Source organism: Drosophila mauritiana, chromosome X, assembly GCF_004382145.1.
Source record: "Drosophila mauritiana strain mau12 chromosome X, ASM438214v1, whole genome shotgun sequence".
Taxonomy (NCBI): domain Eukaryota; kingdom Metazoa; phylum Arthropoda; class Insecta; order Diptera; family Drosophilidae; genus Drosophila; species Drosophila mauritiana.
In genome coordinates, this window is record NC_046672.1 from 9,012,315 (window position 1) to 9,036,177 (window position 23,863).

Sequence of the window (23,863 nt, forward strand, 5' to 3'; positions counted from 1 at the left end):
TATAGATCTTGAAAATATCAGATGAAATTAATACTTTATTCGGTTGCGATATTGTTTATTTGAAAACGTTGCAAACAAGTTATGAAACAGAAAACGATTATTTATTTAACGCTCAATTTTCGCTTGTTAATTAGGTGCGGCAAGTAATAACAATTGTTTGTGTACTCGACCATGTGTGCGTCCTCACTCCATGTAGCCACTGTGGGAGTCGGAGGCACCGAGATTCCTCCTTGCGTACAGTCCCTGACGCGGCTTGAATTTGCCATCACCCAGGGTGATTCTGGCCGGCAGCTTCTTGCCCCTGAATGTGGCTGCTTCGAAGGAGGGCGGTGGCGATACCTTCGCTGGCTTCTCCTCCGCCTCCAGCACAGGGATGTGCCATGCCTGCTTCGTGGTGCTAGTTGCAGTGGGGGGAGCTGTTGAAGAATTGCCTCCGGACCCCGACGAATCATCCACCGGACGCACCTGGGTTATTTCCAGTGCGTTCTGCTTCTTCTTGTAGTAGAGCACCTCCATGCCGAGGGTCATCATGGCGAGGACGAGGCCAAAGAGGGTGGCTATAAAGACGCCGCCCAAGCTTTCTAGGGTAATGCCTTCCTGGTCCTCCGACAGCGGGCAGTTACGCAGATTCGATTGGTTCCAGTACTTGGCCTTCAGCTCCTCAAAGAAACGATCCTTCTGCAGCTCCAGAATCGCGTAGCTCAGCTCGTCACCCAGATGACTGCCCTGCTGGACGGCTACGGCATACGGCTGCTCGGCGAACACCTCGCCCACCTCGGTGAGGTTACAGTTCCTCGTGATCTCGTACTTGATCTCCGCCGAATCGTGGATGAATGCATAGTCGGCATTCTCGTGTGCATCCACATTGGCGAATCCCTCCTTGGCATCCGCCACCGGCTGAGAGCTATTGATGGCCAACAGTATATGGCCATACTGCTCCTTGATCGGATAGTCCCAGATGCGGAACTTCTTAAAATCCTTGCTAGCGTTAAGGGCCAGCTCCTTCCACATCCGGTACAGCGTGTCCTCGGCGAACTTCATGTTCACAAAGTATTGATGAGTATCGGAGTCCTTCACCACGGTGTAGTTTATCCTTGACTGTCGAGCCAGTTGTTCCAGCGACTGGACCGGCGTCTGCATGCGCTCCACGGTGAGGAAAGCAGCCAGATTTGCCGTGAATGTGGCTAGCATTAGCACGACAAACAGCCAATAGGCGGCCACCAGCATCCGTCCGGAAATGGCCTTGGGTGCTTCTCCTCCGCCCTGCGGCGTGAACGACGTAAGGGCGAACCAGAAGCTCTCCCGCAGGGTGAACTCTCGACAGGCATACGGATATGCCTGCCGATTGTTCCGCGAGCTGTACGGCGAGTACTTGTCCATGAACCAGATCATGATGGCCGTACCGACCAAGGCGGCCACTATGCTCAGCCAGACCTCCAGTCGGAGCACGGTCATGAACTTGAACAGCGATGTGCGGCGCACTGGCTTCCGAATCGCGATCGATATGCCCGTTTGCTCGTAGTATGGCGGCAGGAAGTCGATCACCTCCTCCCGCTCCGAGTACATCTTCAGTGCGGCAATGGCGAAGTCTGTCTCGCCACGGACCAGATCACCCACCACGCCATCCCACTCGCCCAGCTCGTTCAGCTCGCCCATGTGTCCCACCTCGGGGGCCACGATCTCGAACTCGAAGTTCAGCTTTTGCGAGAGCCTAATGATGAAGTCGATGCAATAGCCCTCCCAAATGGGCGAACCACTGCGATCCCGTATCAGCTCACCAGTGCGTTCCTCCCGACGCAGATAGCTCCAAGGAATGCTCTCGGCGGTGCCGATCCGGAAGAACCGACGTGCCGGACTGATCGTCTCGTTCAGGAGCCGCATCTCGCCCACCGACGACCAGGCGGCCAGATCTGTCTTCGCCTCGTGCTCAGAACTGTAGTATCCGGCGGATATGTTTACCGCAAAGGTGAGACCCGGCACTGGTCTTTGGAATTGATCCTGGATCTGAGGCAAAGGCGTGGCGTACGCGAGAAAGTTACTCCAGTGCACCATGTCCAGCCAGTTGTAGTCATCCTTCTCCAACGGATCCCCCACCTCCGACGACGAGGCGGTGGCATTACAGTCCTGGTAGATGGCCGTCGGATAACCGGGACTCACCTGGGCGGCGTTTATCAGGCTGCGCAGCACATTCAGCAGCATGCCACGTTGCATCTGGCGGGGATTAGAAGGAAGGGAATCCAAATATGATATATGATTCAATGTGAGAGCACTCTCTACACACCGTAAATCCACTTCCGCAGTAAAGATCCGGCATGGGCATCGATCGGCAGATCGCTCGAGGACTCAATGTGAACCGGGTGCACAGTTCCGCCTGGCGCCTGTACTTAAATACCCGATCCCGAGTGTCCAAGAACACAAAGTGCCACTCCAGCGGCCGTTGAAAGAGTCCAGCCTTTTGAACCTGTCAATTGGAGAAAAACATTCATTCATTCCTTTCTACATTCATATCATTCTTTTTAAGGAATTAGATTCCCTGCAGGGGATTTTCATCATTACTTTGCTAAAAATTGTCATATATATGAAAGAATAACTGTTTTGAGCAGCTAATTACCACATCTAACTATCCGTATCACTTTTTGACGGATTTAGTAAAATTATTTTTTGGCCAAAATTTCCCATTTTTTGTAAGGGGTAAAAAAAAATTGACAAAAAATAGAATTTCTTTTTTTGAACACAGTTCGATTGGAAATTTAATTACGAGCTCAACGAGGTATGACATTCCATATTTGGACCATTTTTTTGAATGTTCTGATAAAAAAACGGATTATTTTTTTCACAAAAAAAACACAGATCGATTTTTTAAAAAAAGTCAATATTTCCGATTGGTTTTTTTTGTATAACTTCCCTAAAAATTGTCAGAAATCTCTTATAATTATCGCTTTTTACTCCTTATTACCAATACTAACTATCCGTATCACTTTTTGACGGATTTAGGAAAATTAATTTTTGACCAAAATTTCGTATTTTTTGTAAGGGGTAACATCATCAAAATTTGCAAAAAATGGACAAAAAATAGAATTTCTTTTTTTGAACACAGTTCGATTGCAAATTTAATTACGAGCTCAACGAGGTATGGCATTCCATATTTGGACCATTATTTGGAATGTTCTGATAAAAAAACGGATTATTTTTTTCACAAAAAAAACACAGATCGATTTTTTAAAAAAAGTCAATATTTCCGATTGGTTTTTTCTGTATAACTTGGCTAAAAATGGTCAGAAAGCTCTTATAATGATCGCTTTTTACTCCTTATTACCAATACTAACTATCCGTATCACTTTTTGACGGATTTAGGAAAATTAATTTTTGACCAAAATTTCGCATTTTTTGTAAGGGGTAACATCATCAAAATTTGCAAAAAATTGACAAAAAATAGAATTTCTTTTTTTGAACACAGTTCGATTGGAAATTTAATTGCGAACTCAACGAGGTATTACACTTCATATTTGGATCATTTTATCCAATGTTTTGGTCAACTAATGTGCCCTTCTAAGACGGAAAATCGGAAAAATCCCTTTTCCGTATGGGTTTTGACCACTGAGGCACTGGCTCACCTTTTCGAAAATGCCGTTCATGGCGGCCGCGCGTGCGAATAGGGCTAAATAAGTTGGCGCCGGACGCAGTGATCGGATGCGCTCGAGAAAATGCTGGCCAGGATCGGTCTGACTGGCGTCCATGATGAGTGTTCGAAAGGGATAGCCGATTAGCATCTGTTGCATGGCTTCGCCGGCATCACGGGCATTCATAAACACCATGGCCACGTTGTTGGCTCGCTTCTGGCGCATAAAGTCACCGAACATGTCCAGGAAGGGACGCATAATCCGCTCCAGACGCACATAGCCAATACCCAGGGAGCGGACCAGGTTGTAGCCCTCCTCCCAGTGGCTGTAGGTGAGGTCGATCACGGCACTTGCGCCGGCAGTGGACAGAATTTCACAAACTGCAGCAGGACAATTGGTTGAGAAAATTCTGAATTATATAATGTGATTTTGGCACCTTTATAGGTGCTTACAAAACCCCACCTTAATGCCAACGGCTTTCAGCCACAGTACTTACACCGCTGCATGTCCAAGCCATCTTCCGACCGGGTCAGAGTCAAGGTGGTATCGTCCACCTTAACATCCAGACGCAGTGCATCCAACTCTTTGAGTACCACCGCTATATCTGTATCGAATTCCGCCCGCTGAACCGGCTCAATCCAAAAGGCTTTTAGGAGTAATCAGAAATTTAGCTACCGATCGAGGCGAATTTCCAAGAACACCCACTTATCTTGAGTACTTCCGAGCCACCGAAACGAAGTGCGAGCAGCAGTACCAGCAGTAGTAGCTCCATGGCCAACCGATTGCAGAGAGTTCTCGCCGGGATTTAAGTCCTGGCGATGTCGCGAAATCGGACAACAGCCGCAATTGCTGTCCAATTATCCCAATTATCTGATGGCGTGCTGTGCCCATCATTGTGCCCATCAATATGCATATTTCAGCAGATGGAATTGACAGTATGCGACAGCTTGAGTGCCATTCCCACGGAAAGTCAAAGGGATTGGCTTGGTTAATTCCTTATATTCTCCTTATGCGACAAAGTACAAAATCAAATCATCATTTTTTGTTCGGGCAGGGCCTTAGTAATACGAAAAAAAACGGCTATTAACAAATAAATCAACTGGCTATCAATATGTGTATATATATACATATATATATATATATATATTTCTATATATGTACGAATGTGAATAATGAAACATAAATTAGTGATTCTTCTGGGATTCTCTTGTGAATGTTGTGTGAGCAGGTGGTGCTGCTCCGTCTTAGCTTACAGCGAAAAAAATAAATACTTTAGTAATAACGTTCCTTGGTTCACATAGTAATTAAATTCACTTCAAAATGTTCTCCTTAAAAAACTGAGAGATGCCAACAAATGGTTCTAGATGTACATATGTAAACGATAACAACTTCAATGGAGCTGGAATCAGGTGCCGTGCAGATGCGAGAGTATAGACTCGATGTCCTCGATCTCCACGATGTGGTTCTCGCTCTGCAGCTCCTTCTGCTGAGCAGAGTTCTCCGGGGTCTCCTCGCCGCCAACTCCGCTGCTGGTGTTCGCTGCTATCGGAGCTGAATTGCTGCATGGATGAAAGAACGGTATTATTATATGGGAACTAATTATCATTGATAAGTATACAAAAATAAAATCCATATGTTCACCACTTACATGGTGGCCACCTCCAGATCTTCCTCATCTTGCGGCCCACTCCTGGATGGGGGCTTCTCCACCAGCGGCGTAGACGTGGCCGAAGGCTGTTCGCCAGCAGCAGCAACTTCCGCTCCCGTTCCACTTCCACTTACACTTGCACTTCCCCCTGTTGCCGCAGTCCCGCCACTATTGCTAGTCATGCGGCGAATCCGCTTCTTGGGTATATTGCGAATGGCGCTGGCCACCGGTTGGCCCAGACAGAGCACCTGGGCGCTGGCTATGCGCAGCGTATGCAGCTGTTCGTCATCGGTCATCAAGCGCATCTGATAGCTATTGAAATAGCTCGATGGCTGACGTATCATCGGATTGCTGGACTTGGGTCCGTTGTCCGCATATGTGAAGTTATAGGTAAACCGCTCCTGGCTGCTGCTCAGGCACATGTCCTGCTCGAAGTCGCTGTCATCGGGCTCCGAATCGCATTTCGACGGCGGTGTATCCTGTTTGGGCTCTGGTATTGGTTGCTGACTTTGCGGCTTTTGCTTTGGAGATTTTTGGGTGGATTCCGCCTCCGCTACTATGGGCAGAGCCGGAGCATCCGTTTTGGAGGAGGGCACCCTTGCCTCGACACGTTTCTTGGCCGGTTTCTTGGTATTTGCCTTGGTTTGGGTCTTCGTCTTCGGTCCTTCAATGGGTTTGGGGAGATCTTCCGGAGCAGGAGCTAGTTTTGCAAAGACAAAATATTAGTTTCAATAGCCATTTGATTAGATCTTAACTACTTACTTTTATTTTCGAATAGGCGCGAGGATCGACGCATACAGATCTTGGCTGGCTCCCCGTTCTGTGCCTTTTTGGGGCGTCCACGTTTTCCAGGGGCAGGCTGCGCCGCAATTTCAACCGCTGCTCGATTTACCTTTGGTTTGATTACAGTCGGTAATGATTCCTGTTTTTTCGCAGATAGATTCAGGGCCATGAGCAGAGCGGGATCCAATTTGCTGGCTGGCGGATCTGCTGGCGCATCTTTGGCCGCATCGACTGGCGGACCAGGAGCCTCTGTGGACATATCTTTCGGATTTGGTTCTATATACTTTTTAGCTGCTTTTGTTTTCAGTGGCTCGATGTGCTTTCGCTTTTTTGGAGATTTTTGACTGCTTGGATTGGCCAATTTGGCGTTTTCACGCATTGCAGTGAGCTTCTTGTTGGTAGTTTTTCTCCCTTGACCTTTGATCGGTAAGGGTTGCTCCTTAAACTTGGCCACTACACGTTGGCGCTTTTCGTTCAGCTGCTGGCGTTGGTGTTCCTGACGGCTTGGCGAGGCCGTTGGAGGAGCGACGCATGAAGGATCGAATGTATTTGGCGGAGGCGGTGGAGGCGGCGGAGGAGCAGCTGGCGGAGTTATAGGAAGCGGCGGAGACGGAACAGGAGCAGCCTCCGATTTAGGAGGTGCAGCTTTTGCTTGCTGTTCTCCACTGGTATCCGACTCCTGGACCTGCTCTTTGCTTGGTGTCAGCCAATTCCGGATAGGATAGCGGACCTCCCCATCCTGGCTAACTAACTGTCCTGGCTGACTGTCGATAGCAAAAATTGGCAAAACCGCATCCTCAGAACCGGCTGCCTTCAGCCACTCTTCGTCTTCCGTGCTGCTTATGTTCGATAGGTTGTCTATGTTTAGTAGCACCTCCTTTTCCTTGCTGCACTTTTCGTGGACATTGTCGCCATTTCCCTCTTCCTCCTTTCCGCTGTGAGAACTTGCTGAGGAACTTGAGGAACTCGATGATGAACTACTGGAGGAGCTTGAGCTCGAACTGGATGAGGACGATGCACTGGTTGCCGAGGAGCTAGAATTACTAGATCCTTCAATGATTGCCTCGGGCAGGCCAGGCAAAAGTTTATAGTGCGGAAGCTGCTGTTGATCGGAGGGAAAAGAGCCAGCGGCAGCGGATTCCGCATTATCCACCGCCTCACTGCCAAAGGATCGAACGCGTCGAAGGACGGTGGGCTCCAAGGACAGGACAACGGGTTGCTTCACAGTCTCTGGTGTCTTTTCTAAAACCGCTTCCTTCTTTTCAACATCGTTTTCAGTTTCCTCCAGATGTTCATCAACCCGCTTCTCTGGTCTTTTCGGTGTTTTCTTATTGTCCTCAGCATGTTTGTCCTCCGGATGAAGGTCTTTCTTTGAACGCTCCATTTCTATTAGCTCTTGATTTTTCTGTTCCGAAAGCTCATCCTCTGCCTCTACCTTTTTCTTCTTTGGCGTTGACCGAACCTTGGGTTGTTCTTTCTCCTGCGGATCACACCACTGTTGTATTGCGCACTGCGCATTCGCATCGGTGTGTTCCGCTTCATCCGGACGATAATAGGAACTGCCTGAAGAGTACTCAGTCTTGGCAGCACTGCCTATCGGAGTACCGGGCATCTGTCCAAAAGGTGTCAAGCGAAATCCAGGTGTTATTGCGCTCAACTGGGGCGTATCCAAAATACTTTTGGTATCCGAACCAAAGAGAAAGCTGCTACTGGGCAACTTGCCATATGGCGTGTCCAGAGGTGGAATGGCCATTCCTGGCGTGGGTGGGATGATAGCGGCTCCACCAACATCTGCTGCCTTTGATGTGGTGTCATCTTTTACGGCTCCGCTTGCTCCTGCTCCAATGGGAGATGCTTTAAACGGAGTGTCCAGAAGCATGGCCATGTTGGGTCGCGACAGTTCTGCCGCTAAGGCCTTTGCTTGCTCCTGATCCTTTGCATGATTGCCTCGTAGTTCACTTTTCTTCTTCTGATCCTTTTCCTCGACCTCCGCTTGGGTTTCGTCTATGGTTTCTTCTATGGTTTCTTCTATGGTTTCGTCTATGATTTCCTCTTTTGTCTCAAACACCTTCTTCTTCTTCAGGAGCTTTGGTTTCTGAGGAGTGATAATCTTGATGTTTATCTTCTCGGTGGAATCCTTCTTCGCCGAATTCTTGGACTCCGCCTTCGCTTTGACCATTGGAGCTTTTCGTGATCTCGACGAAGCTGAAGTGGGTGTATCTTTTTTCTTTGAACGCCTCGAGCGACCGGAAGCCTTTACATCCTCGCGCTTGGAGTTGATCTCACGCAGCCGATTTTCAAGGTCAGAATTGGAACCATGCAACTGGCGCTGCCAGGCGGCCATATCGTTATCTACAACTGCGTCTTCTCTGGCGGTGGAGCCTACATCTGCCTTTCTCTCTATCTTCTGCTGCTCCTGGAGATTCTCTTTGCTGGCCTCGGCGCTGTCATCGTGAGCGGACGACGATGCGCTGCAAACAGAATTATTGTTGGGCATAATTTTCTTTTGATCCTTATCCGTCTTGCTTTCCGATTCCGCCTGGGATATGATTCGCTTGCAGGCCTTGACCGCTGCTTGACGCTTCTGTTTTCTTTTTGGCGTGGCCGCCAACGGAGGAGCCGGAGCTACTGACGCAGCGGCAGCTGGAGGATGGGCCCTGATCACCGTCTGATTGCTGCACTCCTCCATGGCAAAGAGTGGTGGCACTCCTCCAAGGCCCTCGTTTGAGCTGAGGTCGCAGGCGGCCTGGATGATCTCCACATGGTTGATAATTGGCTTCTCTTGGACTTTGGCCAGCAAACCAGGTCGCCTAGTGGAGAGCGGCGTATTGGAATGCAGGACGCCACCAGGAGGAACCTTAGGGGAAAAAGTTAATGTTCGTACATGTGAGGTTCTCTTTCGGGGAGTGGATAAGCTACGAAAGGCCTTTACGTTGATTATTCCCGACGTCGAGGGTGTCACTCTTTCCATGACTTGTCTTGATGAATCCAGGGATGCGGGTGGAAGCTTTCGCTGCTCCTCCTCCAGTTGATCTATCGGTTGCTCATTTGCCGCCGTTCCCTTGCCCGCCTTGTTGTCCACTTTGGCTGCTTCTTTTATCAACTGGACTGGAGGCCCCACGCTTTGGGGAGGTGGTTGTTTCTGGGCGCTGCTAATGATAATGGAATTGGGGGGCAGCTGATTGGCAGACAAAGTAATCGGCTCCGGCAGCGATATCTCTATGTGCGAGTCATCAATGTTGGCAAAGGCATCCGGCCCAAGTTGCTGGGCTACCCACTCGTTGTTCACCAGGAATGGAAGATGCGACAGCAGTCCACCGTTCGATAGGTACATGGGAAACGTCAGCTGCCCGGTGGTGGCGTCCACACAAACCTGACCAGCAGCTGTCGCCTCCACCTCGCTGAGCATTGACGCTGGATCGGCGAAATTTAGATTGAGGCCTTCGCTTGTAAAGCTGATATTGGACGTATCCAAGCCAGCAACCATTTTTTGGACACTCTCGTTGGAGTTCAGTACGATAAGCTTGGAGATGGAGAAGTTGGGATCCGCATTAGTTCCTGTGGTGGCTGCAACGGCGGTGCGAATGATAAGCGGTGTTTGCGGCGGCACGGGATCCACAGGCTGTTCTGTCGGCAGCACATCTCCAGCAGCAGCTGGAACAACAGCAGCCCCAGCAGCATCAGAGGCAGGCGACACACCAGGGTCCTCCTCATTTGGCGGTGGTTCATCTCCGATCACCACTTCCTGTATGATGCGATCGAAAGAGGGATCCTTCTCGGTGGCTTCGAGTATGTTCTTTACTAGACCGTCCAACATGGCGTCACAGCTTACCGACGGATTGTTAACAGTCACCGTCTGCAGCGCTACGTTAATATTCTTTACCAGCGTCTCCTGGAAGTCTTGATTTTTAATTATCGCGCATGCCAGTTCCTGAAATCAACGTATATCGGATGAGTGATATTTTTTTTAGGAATACATGATAGATGCACTGTTGGTAAGTTAAGCAGATATGCATTAAGCATATCTTTGAACTTACAGGCATGCTTTGCGGCGTGAGCAGAAGTGGATTGAGCTCGGTGTGACCTTGGCGCGGCGTGGAATTGTTGCGCGGACCAGGACCATTTGCCGGAAGTAAGTCCTCCTCCGCCAAGTCCTCGGTTGCCGTTGTGCTACCATCATCGTCCTCGTCCAGTTCCGCCTCGCGGTCATCCTGGCTGCCTAGGAAACTCTGCCTGACCTTGTCGCGGTTAATGCTGCAGTAGAAGTGTGGCGGCAACAGACGCGGTCGCTTGCTAAACGAAGGCGAAGAAATGCTGTTCACGGGAGAATGGGTGCGTCTGGGGAACAGGGGTAAGAGAGCAATGAGAATTCCGATGTGGTTGTGTCAAGGAAAAATCTATAATTACAAGCGCCTTCTCTTGCGATGCGACTGCGATATGTTGGGCTCGCCTGGGGTGCTGCTTTCATTGGTATAGCTACTCCTTTCGCCGGCGGCTATCAGTTCGCTGACCCGTTCCGACAGCTTCATCTGCTGCAGCTGCATACGCGTATCCAGCGGCAGCTTCTGCACGGCACCGGCCACTGAAAAGAAACATTTTCGTTCAGCCGCAGAAAAAAGCGCAGGGAGCGTGCTAACTTACCCAAACTTGTGATCTTGACATGCTCGCAGATGATCTCCTCCAGACCCCCGTTAAGGAAGTTGTGCGTCTGCAGGCCCTGTTTAAGGGCCAAGAACTCATGGTGCAGGTGAGGCGATGTGCGACACAGAGTGTGTGCGGCCCTTTTTAGATTCTGGTTGACTAGGTAGCCTACAAAATGGAACAGCATAAATATCGCGAGCTAGGAAAGCGTCCAGGGAAAACCTACCCAGGACCAAGCGAGCCACGTCCGAATGCAGGACAATCGACTCCATGGCTGGACTTTCCGATTCAGCAAAGCGTCACCACCATCCACTCGCTTTTCGCTTTTCCTTTCCTTTTTTTCGCTTGCAAGAATTTAGTTTTACCGAACGCGCTTGTAATGCCTGATTATTGACTGTTGCAGGTTTAGGCACTCAATAGTTAGTCGGAATTGAATCAGCGCTTTAATTCGAGAGAGAATAAACACATTTTCTCGCCTATTCGCCTACTATTTTCGTTTTGTTGTTGCCGATTTGAGCGGCGCACTGTACAACACACATAGGTTAGCATAGCATCTGTGTTTTTTTTGCCGCCCGCCAAAACAACGCAGCAGGGTTGCCACAGCGCCGAACTATCGATATTGTCCCGTTGCTTGCGCTTGGCTGCCAAGCCTTATTAGGAACGTAGGAAAAAAATAGTAATAATTAAAGCATAGAAAAAGGGCAAGAAAAAACGTATCTTTAGCTTAAAAAAAATTACAGCAGTTTTTATTGCTTTGATGGTCTACGTTACAGTACTTAGAATCCGATATTCGTTAAACTATCGATATGGGAATGCTGCAAATACCTGACATCCCAGCTATTCACAACTAGACGGCGTTGCCAAATGGAGTAGAACGCAGAAACCAAGTGCACTATTTTATTTCAGTGACTTAGATTGCTGGTTAACTGATATTCAATGGCTGCCAAGAGCACGGAGAAGGAGAAGGGCGAGGGTCTGGAGGCCGCGACGTCAGCGGAGAAACCCGATCCAGCCGCACCCACTGAACCAGCTGAGGAAAAGTCCAAGGAACTGGCGCCGGAAGACACAACGCCGGATAAAAAGGATGGTGGACGTAAAAGGAAAAGGCATTTGTTCAATTCGATTCGCGGCCAAATGGAATTCTACTTCGGTGACGCCAACTTGAGCAAGGATCGCTTCCTTAGGCGCTACGTAGAGCAGGATCCATGTGAGTAGCTTAGGTTAGCGCCCCAGTCAACAAACCGCTGATCATGTTATTCTTTTACAGATGTACCTTTGGAAATCTTTCTCACTTTTAATAAGATAAAGACGCTCACACAGGATGTGCAGCAGATAGCCAAGGCACTAAGCAACTCCCAGCTCCTGGAGCTGGATGAGACCAACCTAAAGGTCAAGCGACGTACCAAGCTGCCAGATCAGCGCGATGTCAACGACAAAACCTTGTATGTAGAGGCCCTTCCTGCAAATGCCACTCACGATTGGCTGAAGGAGGTATTCAGTCGCTATGGAGCGGTGGCCTACGTGTCCCTGCCCCACTATCCGGGCACAAAAAAGATTAAGGAATTTGCCTTTATCGAGTTTGAAAAGAGCGGGTCCTTGGAGAAGGCTGTGAAGGCTTTTGCCCAGATACAGGGCGTTTTGTCCGTAGAAACCGATCCCAGCGATTTGGCCAGTGTGCGCTCCTTTCAGCAACAGCAGCAGTCGCAACAGAAAGCGGAGCAGACGCAGTCAGAGGCTGAACAGGCTGAGTTGCCAAAGAGAAATCTAAAAAGGGAGGCCACCGACAAGGATCGCGAGGAGGTACACGAAGTGAAACGGGTTAAGTTGGAGGAGGGTCAGCCCAGCGAGACCTCTACAGCTGGGGAAACAGCGAGTGAAACGGATGCGGAAGCTACAGCCGAAGGCTCCGATGAGGAGGGCAAAACAGAGGCAACCGATGGCGATGAGGCTGCCAAAAAGCGCCGTCGCAAGCGCAAGAAAAAGGCGATTGTGGACAAGCCAAACATTGAGCCCAGTGCCCTGGAGCTTAAGGTGCTACCCAAGACCAGTTGGAGCAGTATGCGCAATAAGTACTTGAATCTACAGCGGCGCCTCGTCAGTGAGGCAAAGAGCAAGCTGTGGCGTGAAAATCACCCACAAAATCAGCAGCACCCTCATCACCAGCAGCACAGCCACCCAAACCATCCAAAACCTTCGCAACTGCCCGAGGCAGCCAAAGAGGAGGAAACCGGAGGCGAGGTCCTTAGCGATGGCGGTGAAGGTGCCGTAGAAGCAGCGCCTGTGCCAGCCAAGCGTCGCAAGGCGGTGCACAAGATGAACATGAATTTCTACGGCGCCGGCGGCGTGGAATCAACCAAATCCGAAGAACCTTCGCAGGAACGCACGCCGCTCTTCAAATACGAACCCGGTCTGATTGTGGAGTGCTCTCTGCTAGAACCGTGCACCAATATTAAAGAGTTTAAGGCTGACATGCGCCAATATCCGGATATTAAATATGTGGATATTAAGGAGGGCGAACAAGTGGCCCTACTACGTTTGAGCACGCCTGCCGCAGCCGAAGAACTGGTACGCCAGGGCAACTGCCCTGAGAGGCAGCTGAAAGTGCTCTCTGGGCAGCAGGAGACGCTCTATTGGCGCAAAATCGAGCAGGATCGCGAGGCGAAACTGTCGAAAAAAGTTCGCGTGCAGCAAAAACGCGGTCGCGAGAAAGTGGGCAAAATGCTGGGTAAGCACATTAAGTTTGATGATGGCGATGATGAAGTGCAGGGGGCCGTTATGGACTGAGTCCACTTTCAGTTGCGGGGTAAGTCTGAATTTCATTTCAGGAAACTCTTTATAAATATTATATTATAATATAAGCTATATTCATTTATAAATGTAAGCGAAGTTGTAAAAAAGAATTGTGTGTATACGATTCTAGCACAAGATTTCCTAATTATTGAGTAATACTGTAAAAACAAATTGAATTTTTAAAAGAAACTTCGTATTGAAATTGAAATAAATCTTCTGATTAAACCAAAACCGTTTATTCCTACAAATTACTCATAGGTTTTATGATATTTTCACATCGTTCGATCTTACAGGAACAAGAAAGAGATGGTTATATGTTCTCTTTCACTTATTTATTGATACGATCAAAGAATTGTGCTAGATAAAAGATACAAAAAAGAACTTTTGGCGTAGTTAATAAAATACATTTTCTAATTATTTATGTACACGTTTTTGAGAAGATCTTGCTATTTCTAATGGTGGTTGCATATTTGCATTCGTAATTATGTACACTGTAATGGAAAAGTTAGCTTATGACCTATTAACCCCTGTAAAACTAAACTATATGTAAAGTGAGCCATCCGCTGGCCCCAAATAATGCATGGAGATGAGCAGGACATCGATGATGGTCCAGACGCCGAGGCCGCCAAAGCTGAACAGCTTCCCAATCCCTTCCTGCCAGTGGCCCAAGTAAAATCGATCCGCTCCAAAGCCGCCCAGTGTGAGGCTAATCAGCAGGGCTGTGCTCCAGCGATAGCCCTGCGTCCAGTTGCAGCGCAGATTGCGGGTAAAGGATCGATTGCCCAGGCAGAGCACATCATGGTGCACGGTGCAGTTGGTACGGAATAGCTTATCCGTCGCCGAGTTGCAACTGGAGCGCTGGCCACAGCTCTGTTGCCACATTTCCGTTTGGTAGCAGTATCGACAATTCATTTGTCGCTGGAAACTTCGTTCGCCCAGGCACTGGACATTGTTGATCACCTCGCAGGTGACATTCAAGTCCCGGCCGTAGATGCATCCATGGTTGTAGTTGCAACGGATGCAGGGAAACTGCAGGCGATCACAGGGCGTTTCCTTATCGTACGGGCACAGCATGTTGTTGTTCCCATTGCTGCTACTGCTGCTGCTGCTGCTGTAGGCGGTTATGTTGTCCAGAAGTCCACCGGCTCCTCCCCCGCTCTTGGCCACCATGCTGGTCACCAGGGGCGGCACATACACCTCGTTATCGTTGGCATTTCCATTGCCATTGCTCGCATTGCTGTTGTCCTTGTGATCGCCTTTTGAGTCCGATAAGTCCATCTGGTTGCCACCGCTGGCAGTTTCGCTGTTCCTGATCCCCGTCAGTACGAAGATCATGATCAGGACAATGGCCGATCGCATGTTGACCACAATGCACTGCCGTCGGAGCCTCATTTTTGTCAAATAGAGCGGGGAATACGCCGGAAATGTTATTGTTTTTCCCTTCAAGAAAATGAGTGGGGGTGGGAGAGTGTGACCGTAAACGTGTGGCATGAAAATATCAACCGCGAATGCGTAGGAGAAATTTTTTCTTATTTCCTTAAAAAGCGTATCGAATAGTTTATAAATATGTTTTGGCTCAATTACATTGGATAAACAGATAAGTATCCCTCTTCTTAACAAATTAGACATTACCTTTCCTTTTCATTTGTGTGGCCTCTTCAGTCGTAGGAGTGTATTAACGGTATTTCGTAATCGCGACATCTGGCCACACCGCACCGTCTGCGAAAAAAACCCAAAAGTCGCCGATTTTGGCTGATTATTGCAAAAATAATATTAACTATCCGTTTGCTGTTCGTGTGCTCGGTTCGGGTGTGCCAAAGTAAAGCGCAACGCGAGGAATTAGTGCAAATTTACCAGCGGCTGGACACACAAAACGGAACTTTCGCACTTGGCCTCCCTCCGCACGCCCCCCTCGCCGACGCCCCTCGCCCCACACACCCATCAGCCGTTCGTCGGACGCCGCTGTTCGTCGTGCGTTTTGTTGTTGTTTCCCCTGGAGCACTCTCTATTTGTATTGTTTCAGTTATTAGTTTTTTTTTTTTGTTGTTGTTATTGTTGTGTGCTTACACTTATCGGTAACGGATAACGGAATCGAAAGATATATAGTATATATAGTAAGATGTCGAAGAACAAGCTGAATCTGGTGCTACCGCCGGTAAATACGGAGGCAACTGTTGCCGCCGCCACAGTGGCGCCGACGCCGCCGTTCAAAACCCCCTCGGGCACAGAGTAAATATTATACATAATATCCTTAATAACTGACTGGTTTTTTGGCCACCCATTCCCATAACACCTCCCGCCCCCTCGCTGTTTCCCCTTCCTTTCCCCGTTTTCGGTTTCTCACTCAGTGGTAAGATAATCCTGTTGTTTTGCGAGTCAGGTGGGTAATTAACATCCATCAATTGATTCGAGGAAATCCATCCAGCTGGAAGAAAGAGACAGTCGGAGAGAAAGAGCACGTACTCTCTTTTTGTTTGTAGGTGTGGGTGGTGCTCCTGTCGTGTGACGCACATGTACACAGCGAGAAAAAAAACTTACTGAGTAAATACAGTAAACTCTTTTAGTGCTTTTTGGATTAATTTATGAGATGACAAAGTCAGATTCGAAGAAAAATACAATTTATAATTTAATATCTCTAACACTTTGTGCTACCTTTATCGTTTTTTTTCTGAGCACCAAAATGTAGGCAACATAACATAACACATGCATATGTAAATCTATGTGTACGTTTGTGCAGTTTTCTTATCATTAGGGAAACTGGGACCCGCCCCTCGTCCAATCCCATCCCCTACTTTCAAATCCCATCCATTGCCTGCACATTTTACATTTTCGTTTTGGATCGCAAAAATTCATTAAGAGGTTAAATTAAAGCACACACAGTTTGCTGGGGAAGCCCAAGACGAGCATCGATGCGCTGACAGAGACGCTGGAGGGTCTGGACATGGGCGACACGGAACGCAAGCGGATCAAGGTCTTCCTGAGCCAGAAGGAGAAGATCGGCGAGCTGTCCGACGAGGATCTGGAGAAGCTGGGCGAGCTGGGATCGGGCAATGGCGGCGTGGTGATGAAGGTCCGGCACACGCACACACACCTGATCATGGCCAGGAAACTGATCCATCTGGAGGTGAAGCCGGCGATCAAGAAACAGATCCTGCGCGAACTGAAAGTCCTGCACGAATGTAATTTCCCGCACATTGTCGGTTTCTACGGCGCCTTTTACAGCGACGGCGAGATCAGTATCTGCATGGAGTATATGGACGGTGGATCACTTGACCTGATCCTCAAGCGGGCCGGTCGAATACCGGAGTCCATCCTCGGCAGGATCACGCTTGCGGTGCTTAAGGGCTTGAGCTATCTGCGAGAAAAACACGCCATCATCCACCGTGACGTCAAGCCGAGCAATATCCTCGTCAACAGCAGCGGCGAGATCAAGATCTGTGATTTCGGCGTCTCTGGCCAACTGATCGACTCGATGGCCAACTCCTTTGTGGGCACCCGAAGCTATATGTCGGTAAGTAACTGGATAGCTGATCAAAATCTATAATTTAGTGTATTAAACTACGGAAGGTAGATGAAATCGGCGAAAGTATTTAAAAAAGAACATTGCAATAGCGAAACAAGGAACTCATCTATGCACAGATGTTAAAAATAGCCAACTATAAGTGATCTATATAACTCACATGCTAATGTCTTCTTTGTTTCAGCCGGAGCGACTGCAAGGCACCCACTACTCCGTGCAGTCGGACATCTGGTCGTTGGGCCTGTCGCTGGTGGAGATGGCCATCGGCATGTACCCCATCCCGCCGCCAAACACCGCCACCCTGGAGTCGATATTCGCCGACAATGCGGAGGAGACCGGCCAGCCGACGGACGAGCCCAGGGCAATGGCCATCTTCGAGCTGCTGGATTACATTGTGAACGAACCGCCGCCCAAGCTAGAGCACAAGATCTTCTCCACCGAGTTCAAGGACTTCGTGGACATCTGCCTGAAGAAACAGCCCGACGAGCGGGCAGATCTCAAGACCCTGCTGGTAAGCAAACGCAACGTCGCAATTTCTGCAGATATATATATAATCAAGCTGTTTTATGTGTTCTTTGGCAGATTCATCCGTGGATAGGCAAGGCGGAAAAGGAGGAGGTGGATATATCCGGCTGGGTGTGCAAGACAATGGATCTGCCGCCGTCGACGCCAAAGCGTAATACGTCGCCCAACTAGATGCCTCTGCGTTCCGGCCCCCCTTTTCTCTATCCTCCCATATCCACACTTGCTCTTTGTTCGACAGAGCGTTGACGCTGGGCAAAACAACTGAACTATTATTATTATTAAATCGAAAATAAATAAATCGAAGTCATACCATGTACGATGTAATGTTCTTATTATTTGCAATGGTGGGTTTATTTTATAGATATGATTGCGTAAAGGAAATATATGCATCTTCGTCAAGATTAATTAAACAAAATGAATATCTTTATTATTAAGATAATGCATAAAATGATGTGTTTTTACTTATTGCTTGCAAAAGGTTGTATAAATAAGCGAATTATTCGTATCTTTATTAAATTTTGTAAAATAGATTTCTTTCATTTAGACTTTACTCCAATTTGTGAAATACATTAATTGAAAAATATTTATTTAACCGAGCTAAATTAAATGGGAATCCCCTCAAAAAAATATTTAAAACAAAATATACTGAAGGTATTTTTGGATGTGAATGCATTTTGGTCACACTGTGAGAAAATAAATATGTCAACTCAGTGTTGCCAGAGTGTGTCACAACAGCTGTGAAATTTGTATATAAACACATAAACTAAACGCAAAAAAAAAAAAACACAGATACGGGCGCTCGGGCAGCTTGATAAGCGATTTACAGTTACAGATCCAGCACGCAATTCGCGGCCAATTGAAACGATTTAAAGATCGCGAGTGGAATAGAGCAGAGGCGACACCAACACACCAGACAAACACGTACGCGCACTGTGGCAAGAGGCAGCGTTCTTTGTTGCAAATTACCGTTGCAGCCACCTTTCAGCGCCACCCCCTCCATCGGCCCCACCGATCCGCGATCCACGATCCGCCTTCTGCCATCCGCCGCCAGCCAGTTGCTTCCAGCCAGTGATCCGATGCAGACGTCTCGCTGAAAAGGAGCGCACAGCCAGAACAGAAGAAGAACCATGTCGGCGGTGAACCAGAAGGAGAGTCCCAGCCGGGACTCGACAGCCTCCACATCCGGGCACATCTCGATGCTGGCGGACAACACATTGGAATCGCTGTCGCGGGACTACAGCCTGGGAAGCTTGAACTCGGCGGGCAGCCAGGATGAGTTCTTTCGGTGCCGCGACCATGCAGACAACATACTCAAACGGATGCAGCTCTACGTGGATAGCCAGCAGCTGTGCGATGTGGTCCTAATCGCTGGCATCGATGGAAAGAGGTGAGAGCACTCTAATTCTGATCCTGGAACTACGATTCCTGGTGTTCCTTCACTACGATCGATGTTCGAACTCGGCTTTCCAATCGCTGGAAACGATGGTCGGTAAGCAGCGGGGATCGGGATCATGGAACCTCTAGTTTCCAATGCCAATTTCCCATACCCTTTCCACGGAGACAAAGGAATGGAATATGGCATTTCAAATTGGAAAGTTCATTAGCGATTTCCTCCCGCTTTCCCTACATCCCCTCCACCGCCTAACCCATCTCCGCCTTCCCCTCCTCCTGCCTCAGCTGACCTTCACTTGGGTTCTTTGTCTGCTCTCTTTGCTTTTTGTTGTTGTGGTTGTGTTGTCTTGTGTTGTCCCCAACGCAATTCCAACAGTGCACACTCACACGCAAGATAGTAGCACCTCGCACCACCAGGAAATGCAGCTGCGGGCAAAATAATAGCAACCAAGAAATGAAAATACAGCTGCTTTACAAATAATTGCAAGGAAAAAAGTTTAACACATCTGGTTTTCACTTTTGAGTGCATACTTAATTTCTATTTGCACAATTGCTCATTTTAGGTCGGCTTAAATTCACTTATCTCAGTGAGCATGCACAAAGTTAATTTAGTGAATTTTATTATTTTGACAGTAACTGCATATCCACAGAATTAGCTGTCCATCTATAAAAGTACGCTGTATATTTCAAAGTTTAAACCGATCCAAAAGTATTGCTCAGTTGTTGGAAATATTTTGACAATCGATCGAGTTTTAAGCTTCTCATCGTTTATTTTTGCATTGTTTGGAATTACACTATAGTTTATGTCTGGGCCGTTCAAAATTTGTTTTGCTTATCAGCAAATGTGCCGATAAGCAGACCATTTGTTTATTACATCAATAATGATATCGATTTGGATAAACTTAATTGGAAGTAAACTTGGTTAAGTGAAAAAATAGCAAATTACTTGCATTTATCCGTTTCTAAGAAACTAGTGAAATATCCTTGAACTACACACCGAATGTCCTTCTCTTGTGACCGCTGCTGTGCGCATTATTGCAACGGTGGAGAGGAAGAGAAAGACAGGAAAAGAGCTCCCAATTTCGAGCTCCAAAGAGTGAGAAAGAGAAACAGAGGGTCCCCATTATGTAGATTTTGTTTTTGTTCGTGGAACAATGGCGATGCAGCGCAACTGAGAGGGAAGTAACCGTCTCAAGAAACAAAGACAACAACTGCAGCATGGAAAGATACAGATACAACGATTCGCGATCCGAGTGCAGTAGTTGCAGCTCTATTTGATTTCGCTGCACTCAACCGGTTTTGGATCGTGAAAACCTGTCGATCTGTGCCATGGTAAACAAAGGGAAAAGAACCCACGAGCGGCCACAGTTGCGGTCACGAAAGTAGTGACACCACGAGCTAATGTTTCTTTGGGTTAACTCTTGCGAAAGTGTTCACAATTCAACGATTTCACTTTGCTCTTTCAGGGTGCCCGCCCACCGCCTGGTGCTATCGGCGTCGAGCGCCTACTTCTCGGCCATGTTCACGGGATCGCTGCGCGAGACCAAGGAGCAGGAGGTGACCCTCGGCGAGGTGCACGGCGATGCACTGCATCTGCTGGTCCAGTACTGCTACACCGGATTCATTGAGATGCGCGAGGACACCGTGGAGACGCTGCTGGCCACCGCCTGTCTGCTGCAGCTGAACGCCGTGGTGACCGCCTGCTGCAACTTCCTGGCCCGCCAGCTCCATCCATCCAACTGCCTTGGGTTCGCCTTCTTTGCGGAGCAACAGAGCTGCACCACGCTGCTGCGTCTGGCGCAGGCCTACACCTGTCAGTACTTCATGCAGGTGTGCCAGAATCAGGAGTTCTTCCAGTTGAACGCCGATCAGTTGGGCAAGCTGCTGAGCAGCGATGATCTCAATGTGCCCTCGGAGCAGGATGTCTTTCACAGTCTGATGTCGTGGGTGCGCCACGATTCCGCTGCCCGTGAGCAGCACATACCGGAGCTGTTGGCCTTGGTGCGACTGCCCCTACTGCAGCCAGCGTTCATCATGGACCACGTGGAGAACGTGTGCAATGCCAACGAGTGCCAGCAGCTGGTTATGGAGGCCTTCAAGTGGCACCTGATGCCCGAGCGCCGATCCCGGATAGCCACGGAGCGAACAACGCCGCGCAAATCCACGGTGGGTCGTCTCCTGGCCGTCGGCGGCATGGATGCCCACAAGGGCGCCATCAGCATCGAGAGCTATTGCCCGCGTTTGGACAAGTGGACACCGTGGAAGCACATGACCGGTCGTCGCCTGCAATTCGGCGCTGCTGTCATGGAGGATAAACTGATCCTAGTGGGCGGACGTGACGGGCTTAAGACCCTGAACACCGTAGAGAGTTTGGACCTGAATACAATGGCCTGGGCACCGCTCAATGCCATGGCCACGCCCCGTCATGGACTGGGCGTGGCGGTGCTGGAGGGTCCACTCTATGCGGTGGGCGGACACGACGGCTGGAGCTACCTGAACACCGTGGAGAGGTGAGAGGGCAATGAATTGATGGATATGTACATATATGTATAATTGTGCAACTGAGTAAACATTTTCCAGATGGGATCCTATTGCGCGCACTTGGAGCTATGTGGCGCCCATGTCCTCGATGCGTTCCACCGCCGGCGTGGCTGTCCTGGGCGGTCGCCTGTATGCGGTGGGCGGACGTGATGGTTCCGTCTGTCATCGCTCCATCGAGTGCTACGATCCGCACACGAACAAATGGAGCCTACTGGCACCGATGAACAGGAGACGCGGCGGCGTGGGCGTGAGTACCATGTGTGCATATCCTTAATGGCCTTTCTCTTAATAACCAGCCCTACCAGGTGACGGTGGCCAATGGTTTCCTGTACGCCTTGGGTGGCCACGACTGTCCGGCCAGCAATCCAATGGTCTGCCGCACGGAGACGGTGGAGCGCTACGACCCAGCCACCGATACCTGGACTCTGGTGAGCTGGGATTGGGTTATGGCGTTGCCTCATCTCCTCACTTCTAATCGATGTCATCCCATTCCACAGATCTGCTCACTGGCCTTGGGCCGGGACGCGATCGGCTGTGCCCTGCTGGGCGACCGCCTGATCGTCGTCGGCGGCTACGATGGCAATCATGCGCTGAAGAGCGTCGAGGAGTACGACCCGGTGCGGAATGGATGGAACGAGCTGGCGCCCATGGCTTTCGCAAGGGCCGGCGCCTGTGTGGTGGCGATCCCGAATGTCATACCGCCGGCGGCTCAACAGCCGCCGCCCAGTGCTACAGTTTAGTCTAAACCCAATCCACTTTCGGTTGCAGTGTAGGCTCGTTAATTGCATCGCTTTTTTCGGATAGAAGAGCCAGCTTTTTGGAAACGATTTGCATTTATCACCCAGCCAAATTTATACTGTATTGTATTTGATCGTAGATGTACCGAAATTCCTTTTTGATACCCATTATTTGGGTAGAGCTTTATAAATTGCATTTAATGCTAGTAAATTTGTCAAGATGTTTCGCTCAACAGTTAATGCTGCACACAAACTGTAGATTTATACCTTTCTTGCATTAATCTTAAAAATGCAAACATTCCACATTTAGAAAAGTTATTTTCCCAAATTTACTAGTTCATGTATAAAGCATTTCCATTTACTTGTAGATAGTATGAGACTTTAGAAGGCTATAATCAAAAGTAGTTTTATAGGTAGCGTGGTCTGAAAGCGATACACTTAGCGAGAGAACACTGCCCCCGTTCTATAGTAGTTGTTGTTACTGTTGCTGTGAGCTGCTCGTGGTTGTTGCTCGTGTTCCCTAACCCGGCAAGTTTGAAACTGCAGCTCACCTCGCCTCGCCTCGCTCTCGTCTGTGTTCTGACATGATTCCCTGTGGTATGGCATACACCCAGAACTCACCCACTTTTGGCACACACCCCAACCCAGTATTCCCCCCATAACTCTGCACTTTTCGGCTTAAATCTACAAATTAGTAAATAAAAAAAGACAAATCTGTGAAATCTCATAGGATTTAAGAAGTGCATGTTGCGAGGCTTCCAGTTCCAATCTAAAATCGATCCCTAGCTGTAATTAACCAACGTATTTTACACGATACCCTAGTTTCTAAAATTCTCCATCCCACTCACACCCCATGGTGTCGTACGCTTCACACACTGCACGCCATCTCGCTCGCACTGGTGACGGGCCCACACATTCCATATGCATAAATCGTATACACATACTTATATCCTAGACAAGACTGCGCCAAGCCAAAATTCAAAAAACCAAAATTGCTCATTTTTGCATGTGAATTGTGCGAAACCATTAGAAAAACAAAGCAAACAAAAAAAAAAAAAGAACGAAAACAATCAAAAAGGCAACTGCAATTGCTTAGTTTTAGTTAGTAAAAACTTATCCCATGGAATGATTAATTTCGACTTTTGCATCGTCATTTTGTACCGATATTATTTTTAGTAAATACTAGATGTGTGTGTGCGTACAGCGAGCATTCATTTCTAATTGTTTATTATGTTTTTATTTCTTTCTTTTCCCTTTCCCTTCGATTGCATTTAAAAAATAAAGAAAAAGAAGAAGTGGAAGCCAGTGAGATTGGATCCAATCTGCTATAATAGGCGTCCCAGATCTGTCGAGTTTGTCGACTACTATAACATGTAAATGCTAGACAGACAAGACAACAAACAAAGCAAACTATAAACATTTAAGCCAAGCTACAAAAAAAAAAAAAACAAGAAAACTTGTTAAAAAAAAAAAAACAATCCAAATATTACGTATTATTTTATATTTACACATATATATATTTTTACACAAAACATACACTGCGAAATGTATACACTGGATATGTATTTTTTCTAATAAAATCGAAAATTAAACGGTTATTCGCTGTATTTGATAAATCGAACATATCAAATAATACTCTTTTGGCTGTTTAGCGGAGATTGTTCTT

The 23,863-nt window shown here is 48.2% G+C and overlaps 6 protein-coding genes across 9 annotated transcripts; 3 read left to right on the forward strand and 3 right to left on the reverse strand.

Moving 5' to 3' along the window:
• Nucleotides 1-97: 97 nt before the first annotated feature.
• On the reverse strand, nucleotides 98-4,756 carry LOC117148723. The gene is made up of 5 exons (XM_033316275.1): nucleotides 4,326-4,756; nucleotides 4,117-4,266; nucleotides 3,615-4,000; nucleotides 2,282-2,461; nucleotides 98-2,211 (listed from the first exon to the last, which is right to left on the reverse strand). Exons 1-5 carry the CDS (start codon nucleotides 4,390-4,392, stop codon nucleotides 184-186), a joined length of 2,811 nt encoding a protein of 936 aa, XP_033172166.1. The 5' UTR covers nucleotides 4,393-4,756; the 3' UTR covers nucleotides 98-183.
• A 102-nt stretch (nucleotides 4,757-4,858) lies between these two features.
• LOC117148721 (msx2-interacting protein) lies at nucleotides 4,859-11,245 on the reverse strand. Its single transcript, XM_033316272.1, has 7 exons — nucleotides 10,919-11,245; nucleotides 10,693-10,860; nucleotides 10,459-10,633; nucleotides 10,089-10,389; nucleotides 6,031-9,982; nucleotides 5,269-5,968; nucleotides 4,859-5,179 (listed from the first exon to the last, which is right to left on the reverse strand). The coding sequence occupies exons 1-7, from the start codon at nucleotides 10,962-10,964 to the stop codon at nucleotides 5,026-5,028; spliced, it is 5,496 nt and encodes a 1,831-aa protein (XP_033172163.1). The 5' UTR covers nucleotides 10,965-11,245; the 3' UTR covers nucleotides 4,859-5,025.
• A 289-nt stretch (nucleotides 11,246-11,534) lies between these two features.
• LOC117148620 (la-related protein 7) lies at nucleotides 11,535-13,659 on the forward strand. The gene is made up of 2 exons (XM_033316109.1): nucleotides 11,535-11,899; nucleotides 11,960-13,659. Exons 1-2 carry the CDS (start codon nucleotides 11,629-11,631, stop codon nucleotides 13,474-13,476), a joined length of 1,788 nt encoding a protein of 595 aa, XP_033172000.1. The 5' UTR covers nucleotides 11,535-11,628; the 3' UTR covers nucleotides 13,477-13,659.
• Nucleotides 13,660-13,799: 140 nt separating this feature from the next.
• LOC117148622 (TM2 domain-containing protein almondex) lies at nucleotides 13,800-14,998 on the reverse strand. Its single transcript, XM_033316113.1, has one exon. It carries the CDS (start codon nucleotides 14,971-14,973, stop codon nucleotides 14,023-14,025), a length of 951 nt encoding a protein of 316 aa, XP_033172004.1. The 5' UTR covers nucleotides 14,974-14,998; the 3' UTR covers nucleotides 13,800-14,022.
• A 172-nt stretch (nucleotides 14,999-15,170) lies between these two features.
• LOC117148621 (dual specificity mitogen-activated protein kinase kinase dSOR1) lies at nucleotides 15,171-17,846 on the forward strand. 2 transcript variants are annotated; one of them, XM_033316110.1, is made up of 4 exons: nucleotides 15,171-15,711; nucleotides 16,354-16,993; nucleotides 17,187-17,513; nucleotides 17,585-17,846. In XM_033316110.1, the coding sequence occupies exons 1-4, from the start codon at nucleotides 15,602-15,604 to the stop codon at nucleotides 17,696-17,698; spliced, it is 1,191 nt and encodes a 396-aa protein (XP_033172001.1). In that variant the 5' UTR covers nucleotides 15,171-15,601; the 3' UTR covers nucleotides 17,699-17,846. The 2 variants fall into 2 exon arrangements, with proteins under 2 accessions (XP_033172001.1, XP_033172003.1); XM_033316112.1 differs by having other exon boundaries at nucleotides 16,363-16,993.
• Nucleotides 17,847-18,263: 417 nt separating this feature from the next.
• LOC117148618 (kelch-like protein 5) lies at nucleotides 18,264-23,672 on the forward strand. 3 transcript variants are annotated; one of them, XM_033316106.1, is made up of 7 exons: nucleotides 18,264-18,448; nucleotides 18,513-18,914; nucleotides 20,386-21,429; nucleotides 21,500-21,707; nucleotides 21,766-21,888; nucleotides 21,958-22,194; nucleotides 23,482-23,672. In XM_033316106.1, the coding sequence occupies exons 2-7, from the start codon at nucleotides 18,655-18,657 to the stop codon at nucleotides 23,572-23,574; spliced, it is 1,965 nt and encodes a 654-aa protein (XP_033171997.1). In that variant the 5' UTR covers nucleotides 18,264-18,448; nucleotides 18,513-18,654; the 3' UTR covers nucleotides 23,575-23,672. The 3 variants fall into 3 exon arrangements, with proteins under 3 accessions (XP_033171997.1, XP_033171998.1, XP_033171999.1); XM_033316108.1 differs by lacking the exons at nucleotides 18,264-18,448; nucleotides 18,513-18,914 and adding an exon at nucleotides 20,230-20,251; XM_033316107.1 differs by lacking the exon at nucleotides 23,482-23,672 and having other exon boundaries at nucleotides 18,264-18,914; nucleotides 21,958-23,276.
• Nucleotides 23,673-23,863: the final 191 nt, after the last annotated feature.

What these genes read in the sequence shown, in the direction of transcription:
- LOC117148721 (XM_033316272.1), bottom strand. Translation starts at nt 10,964, where the DNA reads ATGGAGTCGATTGTCCTGCATTCGGACGTGGCTCGCTTGGTCCTGG. An exon ending in CGTGGCTCGCTTGGTCCTGG is followed by an intron (nt 10,861 to 10,918) that starts GTAGGTTTTCCC and finishes TCCATTTTGTAG; the next exon opens with GCTACCTAGTCAACCAGAAT. An exon ending in TCACGCCGCAAAGCATGCCT is followed by an intron (nt 9,983 to 10,088) that starts GTAAGTTCAAAG and finishes CGTTGATTTCAG; the next exon opens with GAACTGGCATGCGCGATAAT.
- LOC117148618 (XM_033316106.1), top strand. Translation starts at nt 18,655, where the DNA reads ATGTCGGCGGTGAACCAGAAGGAGAGTCCCAGCCGGGACTCGACAGCC. An exon ending in GGAGACGCGGCGGCGTGGGC is followed by an intron (nt 21,708 to 21,765) that starts GTGAGTACCATG and finishes CAGCCCTACCAG; the next exon opens with GTGACGGTGGCCAATGGTTT. An exon ending in CCACCGATACCTGGACTCTG is followed by an intron (nt 21,889 to 21,957) that starts GTGAGCTGGGAT and finishes CCCATTCCACAG; the next exon opens with ATCTGCTCACTGGCCTTGGG.
- LOC117148622 (XM_033316113.1), bottom strand. Translation starts at nt 14,973, where the DNA reads ATGCCACACGTTTACGGTCACACTCTCCCACCCCCACTCATTTTCTTG.
- LOC117148620 (XM_033316109.1), top strand. Translation starts at nt 11,629, where the DNA reads ATGGCTGCCAAGAGCACGGAGAAGGAGAAGGGCGAGGGTCTGGAGGCC. An exon ending in CTACGTAGAGCAGGATCCAT is followed by an intron (nt 11,900 to 11,959) that starts GTGAGTAGCTTA and finishes ATTCTTTTACAG; the next exon opens with ATGTACCTTTGGAAATCTTT.
- LOC117148621 (XM_033316110.1), top strand. Translation starts at nt 15,602, where the DNA reads ATGTCGAAGAACAAGCTGAATCTGGTGCTACCGCCGGTAAATACGGAG. An exon ending in AAAACCCCCTCGGGCACAGA is followed by an intron (nt 15,712 to 16,353) that starts GTAAATATTATA and finishes GTTAAATTAAAG; the next exon opens with CACACACAGTTTGCTGGGGA. An exon ending in CAGATCTCAAGACCCTGCTG is followed by an intron (nt 17,514 to 17,584) that starts GTAAGCAAACGC and finishes GTTCTTTGGCAG; the next exon opens with ATTCATCCGTGGATAGGCAA.
- LOC117148723 (XM_033316275.1), bottom strand. Translation starts at nt 4,392, where the DNA reads ATGGAGCTACTACTGCTGGTACTGCTGCTCGCACTTCGTTTCGGTGGC. An exon ending in CTCGGAAGTACTCAAGATAA is followed by an intron (nt 4,267 to 4,325) that starts GTGGGTGTTCTT and finishes TACTCCTAAAAG; the next exon opens with CCTTTTGGATTGAGCCGGTT. An exon ending in ACTGCGGAAGTGGATTTACG is followed by an intron (nt 2,212 to 2,281) that starts GTGTGTAGAGAG and finishes AATCCCCGCCAG; the next exon opens with ATGCAACGTGGCATGCTGCT.